The sequence below is a fragment of the Zea mays genome, chromosome 7 (genome assembly GCF_902167145.1).
Source record: "Zea mays cultivar B73 chromosome 7, Zm-B73-REFERENCE-NAM-5.0, whole genome shotgun sequence".
Lineage (NCBI taxonomy): Eukaryota > Viridiplantae > Streptophyta > Magnoliopsida > Poales > Poaceae > Zea > Zea mays.
This window is the reverse complement of record NC_050102.1, coordinates 12,965,460-12,975,994: the sequence shown is the minus strand read 5'-3', so window position 1 is coordinate 12,975,994 and position 10,535 is coordinate 12,965,460. Positions and strand designations below refer to the sequence as shown.

Sequence of the window (10,535 nt, the reverse complement as noted above, 5' to 3'; positions counted from 1 at the left end):
ACTATATTTTCTTTGTTGAGATCAACTCGCAAGAAAACATTTTGAAACAAAATTTAAAATTCATTTTTAATTTAGAGCGAGTTTGAGAAATTTTCTAGGTTTGGATTTTCGGGGTGCTACAAGGGGCTGACGTCATAGGGCTAAGAAAATAGATGTAAGGATGTGACAAAAAAAGAAAGTCTAACAAGGAAGTCTAACTCTCATGATCGTGCCATGTGCCCCCAAAAGGTCCTAATGACCTTATCGTTACTATTTGCGAGGAGTCTCCCCAATCGGGTGACCTATTGCGATCGTCGCTTGATCCACCCTCGTTCGGCGCCACCTCCTTCCCTTTCTAGGATGTTTCTTGGCTTGGAGCACCCTGCTCCTAGCGGGCAACATCGGCTTTAGGATCCACTTCCCCTGATGAGGCATGTCGCATCCAAAAGCCTCTAGCATCTGTCTGAGTGGACATCTGGAACCACCTTGAGCATCAGGTTGCCACTGCTCCGACCTCGCACCAACGACTTGTTCGGCTGCCCTGTAACCACAGGACCTGCAGCTGTTCGGACGGCTGCAGCTGCAATCCATAGAGACAAAATACTGTACAAGCCGCAGCCGGATTAATGCCACAGCAAGCCGCAAACCTTCTGTGTCGCACGAAACATTCGTGGTGTTGACACCGATATGGGAGGCAACTACTGCTACTCAGGATTTTTCCGCTAACGTGACCGAATGCACGTTCTCCTAGAAACGTCCTCATTCTGTGCAGTGTGATTTATACCGATACCGTTGTCTATCCACAACAGCATCCGCGAGCTGATGGAGGCATCCCAAAGCATTCTAATATTTTTTTCATTAAAATTTAAAGGGAAACATACTTTATATTTAAGTCCTCTAAAAAATTGGTTAGATTTTGACTAAATTTTGTGAATTGGAAAACGTATAATACCAAAACTAAAATTCCCATATATTATTAATAGCATTACCTACCATTACAATGTATATAATAACAGCGATCTTAATTTTTGTTTAGAAGCAGGCATGACTACACTCAGCCATCGTAGAGTAGCGAGCATGAGTTCGTCCCCCAATGCAGTAGTAGCACTTGTTATCTTTGCATGGAGGAAACCCTACAACGCATCGTGCTCCGTTTCCTTGCATAATTCCTTCTTTAGTTGGAGTAGAAACACCGACATCATCTGTGACATGACCTAGTAGAAGGTATAGGATAAGAGTTCTTTTAGACAAAATTGTAAGTTATCTATTCTATCATATCTATCTATCTATATCTTCTATATATCTATATCTATATCTATATCTATACCCCTTATTATATCTATATCTATACCCCTATATTATTTGGTGAATTTGCTATATCTATCTATATCCCTATATCTATATCTATTTGAGGTGTGGGAAAACCCAAGGTTACATTTCTGGCTCTACTACCTGCCTGTGCCGAGAGCTCTTGGTCGCACACGCATCGCCAACGAGGAGCTACATATGCAAGCCACTGCACGCAGCGCTGTGCAACCGTCGCTGCCCTCCACTCCTGCTATGCCACCTGTCACACTAGGTTTTAGAAGGTAAACCGAATGCGAACCATGCTCGTGCCAGGATCAGAACTCACGCACATAGCGATTACATAAATGACTCATCATAGCACAATGCGTCGAATAACAATAAAGAGTAAGTAATAATATTAAAGACTAGAGTCATTTACATAATATAAATCAAAGTACATAGAATCAAAACGTAGCCAACGTAAATTAACCCACCACAGGCAGCTGACTGGGGGAGGTCGCTAGCCTAATCCTCGAACTCGTCGAAGTCCTGGAACTCCTGGAGATCCGCCTCGACACCTTCTTTACCTGAGCATAGATTGCACCAAAGGCAACCTGGTGTTTTTTGAAAGCAAGGGTGAGTACACATCAATGTACTCAGCAAATGTCCCGTTTGGCTATAATGGACTAGCTTTTATGTGGGGTTAAGGTCAAGCAGTTGCTTTTAGTTGATCAGGTAATTATTACTAGTAGATAGCCAGGTTTTAACATTAACCCAAGTTGTTAACCCAAAAGTACTCTTTCCAAACGGAAGGAATACCAGAAACCATAATCATAATCATAATCACAATAGAAACCAGCATTATCCTCATCATCATCTGCAAACAAAGTAGTCCTGATTCAATGTGTCTCTAATCAATGGAGCTCCCAAGGCCGCTCATAACCGCGAGCACGGTTGATATATCAGTTTCATAACACTCTGTAGAGGTTGCGCACTTTACCAACGAGCCGTGATTCCCTCTCTAGCTCGGGCTTGCAAGACCCTTATTCACTCCCGAGGTGAATGGCTAAGGATTCACTACGAAGCCTTTACAAAGATTCCCTGAGGGTGTAGCCGCCCGTTAGATTTCCTAAATGTACCGCACTCCTCCCCAAGGGGCAATCCACCCTAGGCAGAGCGAGCCGCATACACCGAGCCCATTGACGGCACGACGACGAAGCGAACTACACCTCAGTTCTTCTAATTAATTAGCTAAGGGCGTCCCGTACCACCCTCATGGTTGCACCGTTTTCCCGGGTGGTCATCCAACGAACAAGTCCTTATGGAGAGGCGCTCGAGAAACCGCTCGAGTCCCCTAAAGTGCCACAAGTATATCATCATATCCAAAAAAATCATAGTATCATCATTGTATCTCATCATGTTCATTGATTAAAAGTAAAGCGCTAGCATAGAACTAATCATAATAATCAATACCCAAAGGGTAAACATTGACATGAAAACAGAATACTAGTCAATCCTTAGGTTGATCATGGTATGCGGGTTGATGAATTATAAAGTAAATGAGACATAATAGGTCAGAGGATACTTGCCTTCACCAAACCGATGCTCAGGGTCTTCGACTTCGTAGGACTCAAAGAACTTCATCTCAGGACCCGTGGTTCACCAAATCTTGATTGTCGATTCCTCGAAGCTCAGGAACAGATCGCAATCTATTAACGATGCACAAGACAAACAAGCACAAGCAAACATATACTTGCATAAGAACATTACACCATACAGGATAAAATATTATAAAGCATGCAATAAAAAATAAAGCTCGCTTCTATGGTGGCGCGAGGAAAAGAAATGCGGAAATCGGAGCTATGGTCAAGAAGTTATCGCATTTATACCAAACAGGTATTAACTATAACATTTAATTCGACCTTTTCAAATATAAATTATATCTACTATTTAGTTCGATTAATCTGCTACACGAACAACTGTCATTAAATAAGTAATTTAATTAAAAAGAGAGATTCTAAGCGAGGCGAAATCACGACGCGCGAAACAACACGACAGCGTGTGAACGGCGCGCGGCCACGCGCGACATAGCACGCGGACGACGCACGAAACAGTGTGCGCGACCAGCATGAATGACGCGCGAATCTGCACGTCAACGAGCACATCACGCGTGAGTAGCGTGATGATGTGCGCAGATAGTGTGACGACGTGTGATACTCGCTAACAGATAACGAGATTAAACTAAACAAGTATTAATTCGAAAACATTTACGTTGACATTAATCATGCTAATATTTATTATAAAAGTATAAACTAAAACTACAAATTAGTTTTAATCAGACTAACAAATAATTAATTAATTAGTTAAAACATGTTTACGACAAAACAATGCTACTGACTCGTACGCGACGAGGTTACAAAGTTAACGCTACTGAAACTAGTCAAATCATGTTTGCGACGTAAAATATATTGAAAAAATTAATATTTTGCGCATTTAATGTGATGCTGCGTATTTTCATTGGTTAAAACTCACCACACGGATGGCCACGGGTTTGAAAACGCAGAAAAACCGACCGGATCTAGTGTGGCCATACACGGAACAGCGTTGCACATGGCCAACCAGGCATTAATACGTGGCAGTCAGTTTTCTTTCTGTCACACCCGGTTTTAAGGAACAAAGCCGGGTGCATCTCATACATGCGCCAAAGAAGACAACATATATAATAACAGATTGTATAGAGATAAATGTCACAATAATCAGAGTATTTATTACATAGCGGAAGACTTACAAAATAAAATATAAATATAACAGGATCTGAAATATATCCTTGGCGCCAGAAAGTCAACTGGGAGACGACGACCTAGACCTCACACGAACACATCGCACATCCACCATGCGCCTCCTCCAGTGATACCTGTTCTTGACCTGTGGGGGTGTGAGACAGCAAGGGTGAGCTCACACGTGTTCATCGCTCAACAAGTTGTGGGGAATAATGTGGCATGAACTTACCAAAGGTGGGAGTTCATGAAGTGTAAGGCTGATCAACAATAGAGGTTAAAGCTGAGAATTGCTTTTATAAGTTGGTCAAAATTTTATTAGCAGTTACTAAGTGTAAGTGCATACCAAACCATAATAAAATAATAGAACAAAATTAATAACAAATCCCATGCAAATTCATATGACAAATTGAGTTTAAGTTCCATAAATTAATCATCAGAGAGTCCTGAGCTGCTCATGACCGTGAGCTCGGCTAGTATACCAGTTTTACACTCTGCAGAGGTTGTACCCTTTACCCACAAGTCGTGTTTCCCATGTCACCAGGGCTAGCCAGACCCTTAGACACTACCAAGGTGAATGGCTAGGGATCCACTACGAGGCCTTTACAAAGTTCCACTAGCTTCCGAAAACCCGCTACAGTTTATGGGAAGAGCACTTGCAAGAATCCCCCGTCTGACCGCCATCGCAGCAAATCAACCCGAGAACCTCCTTGCATGCAACTCCCCTACTGCCCTTGCCCCTTTCGGGTAAGGTAGTCTTCCACTAGCTTTCCTAATTAGTCAGCCAAGGGCGTCCCATTAAACCCTTGTGGTGGCACGTGTTACTCAAGTTAAGCTCTATGTTCCAATTAACAATGATGATCTTGACATGAACATAAATAGAATAACAAAAGAATTGGAACATAGATATAAATAATTATCCCAAAACCATGTAAAGCAATAGCAAACTACCCAAGTGATTCAGGGGTAAACAAGGTAATGAGATAAACAATCTAGGGTGACCTATTGGGTCCCATCAAAATTAACCTATGCATGAATAAATGATATTAAAGATCATTATTGGGTAAAAAGTGGTCAAGGGCACAACTTGCCTGGGACTTTAGATTCCAGGTACCAACTTGCTCTTCAAGTGACTCATGATCTCATTGCTAATCGTGGCAATACAAACAAACATGGTATAGGCAAAATTAACATCACATCAAACATAAGAACAAACTGCGTAATAACATTCTACGCGATGCTACGAGATCGTGGGATCAAGAACTACTGAGATTGGAGTTACAATTAAGGAGTTATGATTTTATAGAAGATTTACGTGATTAAAATATTAAACTATATTATAAATTGGTTAGTATAAATCATATTAGAGAATATCTTATAAATAATTAACTCACTTTGATCTAAGTTATAAATGGGCCATAGATCATATTTGAATAGATTATAATGATAAGCAGATTAACAAGACTAACTAATCATAAGTTAAATAAATACATAATTATAAAAGAATGAGACATGGTATAATAAGTGTTGTTATTGCATAGTAAATATTCATATGAAGCTAACGCAACTGGAACGGGTCAAATCGGAATTAAAACGAAGGAGTTATGAATTTCCAAGGGTTTTATGTATTTGATATAGGATTAATTAGGAAATAAATTTTAAAGTGGCTTTCATGCCAAATCAGTGGCACTATTTGATAAACAATAATATTATAAAATTATAGAAATTTGAATGGGTCAATTTGGACCTAATATGAATTTTCTATGAATTAAACCAGTTCTAACAATTATTTTTACATTATAAATCATTTTCTAAATGGTTTTATAAATGTCATTCACTGACTGGACTGTGCACTAATTTCAGAAAAACACAGGGGCCTCGGAGTAATAGTTTCTAAGACATAGAGCGCCAGCAGCAGGACTGCGGGTTGTTTATCAGTAAGCCTAGGGACTCTTTAGCGATTTTGCCAAACCGAAGGGGTACGGGTGAGCTAGGGGCGATCGCATGAACAATGATAAGTAACGATGGTTAGTAGGATGAACGATCCGATGAACGATGAATAGTGATTATGAATTATCCGATGAACGATGAATAGTTCGTTTGGACGAACGATGAATAGGTATTATGAACGAACAACGAATAGTTCATAGGAACGAACGATGAACATGGATTATGAACGAACGGATGAACGATCGGACAAACGAGCGATCAGAATTCTGGCAGTATAATGGCTGGACAAAGATTATTTGGACAAACGAACGAACGAACGATCGAATGATCGGACGGATGAACAAATGAACCATGAACTATCGGATGGATGATCGAACAATCGGAGGAACGAATGAATGAACTATGAACATTTGGACGAACAATTGAATGAACAACCGAATGATCCTTGTGCGTGTGTTGTGCTTGTGTGGGAGTGGGAGTAAGTTAGTGAGTGGGATTGAGTAGCCATGAAATGGCTTGGGATGGCATGAGTGGGCCCCTTGCCCCTTTATTAATGGGCAAGGTGGGGGATTAGGCGAAGGAGTCGAGGATTAGTGGGAGGAGGCGAGGATTAGTGAGAGATAAACCATGTATTAGCTATGGATAAGTGAAATTAGCTTGTAGAGCTCACTGTATGACCCCGGAGGCGTATGTATACGTATGAGCATAAGGAAAATTATTAAGAAAATATTTGTAGGGATTTTAAAAGTGATTCCGAGGGTATTTCTTAGGAGAAAAATATTTGGAGAAATATCGGTGGAACATTTAGCCAGTATTTCTGAAAAGAATTTGAGGGGATCACTAGGGAAATATTTGTAGGATATTTTGAAAAGAATTTCGGAGATAAGGCAGACCACTATATTTTCTTTGTTGAGATCAACTCGCAAGAAAACATTTTGAAACAAAATTTAAAATTCATTTTTAATTTAGAGCGAGTTTGAGAAATTTTCTAGGTTTGGATTTTCGGGGTGCTACAAGGGGCTGACATCATAGGGCTGAGAAAATAGATGTAAGGATGTGACAAAAAAAGAAAGTCTAACAAGGAAGTCTAACTCTCATGATCGTGCCATGTGCCCCCAAAAGGTCCTAATGACCTTATCGTTACTATTTGCGAGGAGTCTCCCCAATCGGGTGACCTATTGCGATCGTCGCTTGATCCACCCTCGTTCGGCGCCACCTCCTTCCCTTTCTGGGATGTTTCTTGGCTTGGAGCACCCTGCTCCTAGCGGGCAACATCGGCTTTAGGATCCACTTCCCCTAATGAGGCATGTCGCATCCAAAAGCCTCTAGCATCTGTCTGAGTGGACATCTGGAACCACCTTGAGCATCAGGTTGCCACTGCTCCGACCTCGCACCAACGACTTGTTCGGCTGCCCTGTAACCACAGGACCTGCAGCTGTTCGGACGGCTGCAGCTGCAATCCATAGAGACAAAATACTGTACAAGTCGCAGCCGGATTAATGCCACACCAAGCCGCAAACCTTCTGTGTCGCACGAAACATTCGTGGTGTTGATACCGATATGGGAGGCAACTACTGCTACTCAGGATTTTTCCGCTAACGTGACTGAATGCACGTTCTCCTAGAAACATCCTCATTCTGTGCAGTGTGATTTATACCGATACCGTTGTCTATCCGCAACAGCATCCGCGAGCTGATGGAGGCATCCCAAAGCATTCTATTTTTTTCATTAAAATTTATAGGGAAACATATTTATATTTAAGTCCTCTAAAAAACTGGTTAGATTTTGACTAAATTTTGTGAATTGGAAAAAAGTATAATACCAAAACTAAAATTCCCATATATTATTAATAGCATTACCTACCATTACAATGTATATAATAACAGCGATCTTAATTTTTGTTTAGAAGCAGGCATGTCTACACTCAGCCATCGTAGAGTAGCGAGCATGAGTTCGCCCCCCAATGCAGCAGTAGCACTTGTTATCTTTGCATGGAGGAAACCCTACAACGCATCGTGCTCCGTTTCCTTGCATAATTCCTTCTTTAGCTGGAGTAGAAACACTGACATCATCTGTGACATGACCTAGTAGAAGGTATAGGATAAGAGTTCTATTACCAACAAATGCCTCGAGAATAATTACATTCGAAATTATTTGAGTAATTTAACACAGGGGATTGCGATACATTAGCAATTCGCCATGATACACACGGTATCATATAATAACATCTTCTAAATTGTCTAGATCTATCTAAGCATGCACACACATGTCTGTATAGTTTTCACTTACCCTTCCCATGTGCATGAGCAGCAAAGTATCCGAGGAGAAGTAATGAGAAAAACACTAGCGCATCCACCCTCTTTCTGTACTCCATGTGGCAAGACAATTTAATGAACTCCTCACGATTGATCCTAGAAGAGTGTATACTTATATATATATACTATAATCCTAGAAGAGTGTATACTTATATATATATACTATAGCGGAAACCAATTCACTAGCAAGTATTCACCAAAGATATGCTACTCCAAACTTAGCAGTGATTTAGTTTCTTTTAGACAAAATTGTAAGTTATCTATTCTATCATATCTATCTATCTATCTATCTATCTATATCTTCTATATATCTATATCTATATCTATACCCCTTATTATATCTATATCTATACCCCTATATTATTTGGTGAATTTGCTATATCTATCTATATCCCTATATCTATATCTATTTGAGGTGTGGGAAAACCCAAGGTTACAATTCTGGCTCTACTACTACCTACCTGTGTCGAGAGCTCATGGTCGCACACGCATCGCCAACGAGGAGCAAACAATGCAAGCCACTGCACGCAGAGCTGTGCAGCCGTCGCTGCCCTCCACTCCTGCTATGCCACCTGTCACCCCAGGTTTTAGAAGGTAAACCAAATGCGAACCATGTACGTGCTAGGATCAGAACTCACGTACATAGCGATTACATAAATGACTCATCATAGCACAATGCTTCGAATAACAATAAAGAGTAAGTAATAATATTAAAGACTAGAGTCATTTACATAATATAAATCAAAGTACACAGAATTGAAACGTAGCCAACGTAAATTAACCCACCACAGGCAGCTGACTGGGGGATGTCGCTAGCCTAATCCTCAAACTCGTCGAAGTCCTGGAACTCCTGGAGATCCACCTCGACACCTTCTTTACCTGAGCATAGATTGCACCAAAGGCAACCTGGTGTTTTGTGAAAGCAAGGGTGAGTACACATCAACGTACTCAACAAATGTCCCGTTTGGCTGTAGTGGACTAGCTTTATGTGGGGTTAAGGTCAAGCAGTTGCTTTTAGTTGATCAGGTAATTATTACTAGTAGATAGCCAGGTTTTAACATTAACCCAAGTTGTTAACCCAAAAGTACTCTTTCCAAACGGAAGGAATACCAGAAACCATAATCATAATCACAATAGAAACCAGCATTATCCTCATCATCATCTATAAACAAAGTAGTCCTGATTCAATGTGTCTCTAATCAATGGAGCTCCCAAGGCCGCTCATAACCGCGAGCACGCCTGATATATTAGTTTCATAACACTCTGCAGAGGTTGCGCACTTTACCCACGAGCCGTGATTCCTTCTCTAGCCCGGGCTTGCAAGACCCTTATTCACTCTCGAGGTGAATGGCCAAGGATTCACTACGAAGCCCTTACAAAGATTCCCTAAGAGTGTAGCCGCCCGTTAGGTTTCCTAAATGTACTACACTCCTCCCCAAGGGGCAATCCACCCTCGGCAGAGCGAGCCGCATACACCTAGCCCATTGACGGCACGACGGCGAAGTGAACTACACCTCAGTTCCTCTAATTAATTAGCTAAGGGCGTCCATACCACCCTCATGGTTGCACTATTTTCCCGGGTGGTCATCCAACAAACAAGTCCTTATGGAGAGGCGCTCGAGAAACCGCTCGAGTCCCCTAAAATGCCACAAGTATATCATCATATCCAGAAAAAAATCATAGTATCATCATTGTATCTCATCATGTTCATTGATTAAAAGTAAAGCGCTAGCATAGAGCTAATCATAATAATCAATACCCAAAGGGTAAACAAGGACATGAAAACATAATACTAGTCAATCCTTAGGTTGATCATGGTATGCGTGTAATACTCAAAATTGTGTACAAGGAATATATAGTGTTTTCCTTATTTGATGTGCCTCATTTGCATCATAAAAAAAGAGCATACACAAAATTTGGAGTTTAATTCAAACAAATGATAAAAAAAATGCATCATGTTGGAGTTTATATGTTTGTGCATTAAATAAAATAATAATATTAATGGTAATAAGATAATAAATACTAAAAGTTGAATCAAACCCTAAATTTGAAAATAGGGTTTTGAAAATAAAAAGAAAAGAAATACCACATAAAACATAGGGAATAAATATATACATAAATACATTCTCTTCATCTCCAAATGTAAATTGGCACATTTTGATATAAGTACAAATCCATAACTGAAATTCAAATTTGAATTTGAAATCTAAAAGTAGAAATGAAAACC

At 40.3% G+C, this 10,535-nt stretch overlaps 2 protein-coding genes across 2 annotated transcripts; both read right to left on the bottom strand.

Annotated features, from left to right (window-relative positions):
- Positions 1-925: 925 nt before the first annotated feature.
- LOC118473013 (protein MATERNALLY EXPRESSED GENE 3-like) lies at positions 926-7,678 on the bottom strand. The gene is made up of 4 exons (XM_035961217.1): positions 7,594-7,678; positions 7,352-7,446; positions 1,432-1,534; positions 926-1,193 (listed from the first exon to the last, which is right to left on the bottom strand). The coding sequence occupies exons 1-4, from the start codon at positions 7,676-7,678 to the stop codon at positions 1,012-1,014; spliced, it is 465 nt and encodes a 154-aa protein (XP_035817110.1). The 3' UTR covers positions 926-1,011.
- A 131-nt stretch (positions 7,679-7,809) lies between these two features.
- LOC111589249 (protein MATERNALLY EXPRESSED GENE 2-like) lies at positions 7,810-8,479 on the bottom strand. The gene is made up of 2 exons (XM_023300661.2): positions 8,283-8,479; positions 7,810-8,077 (listed from the first exon to the last, which is right to left on the bottom strand). The coding sequence occupies exons 1-2, from the start codon at positions 8,365-8,367 to the stop codon at positions 7,896-7,898; spliced, it is 267 nt and encodes an 88-aa protein (XP_023156429.1). The 5' UTR covers positions 8,368-8,479; the 3' UTR covers positions 7,810-7,895.
- Between the last annotated feature and the right edge of the window lie 2,056 nt (positions 8,480-10,535).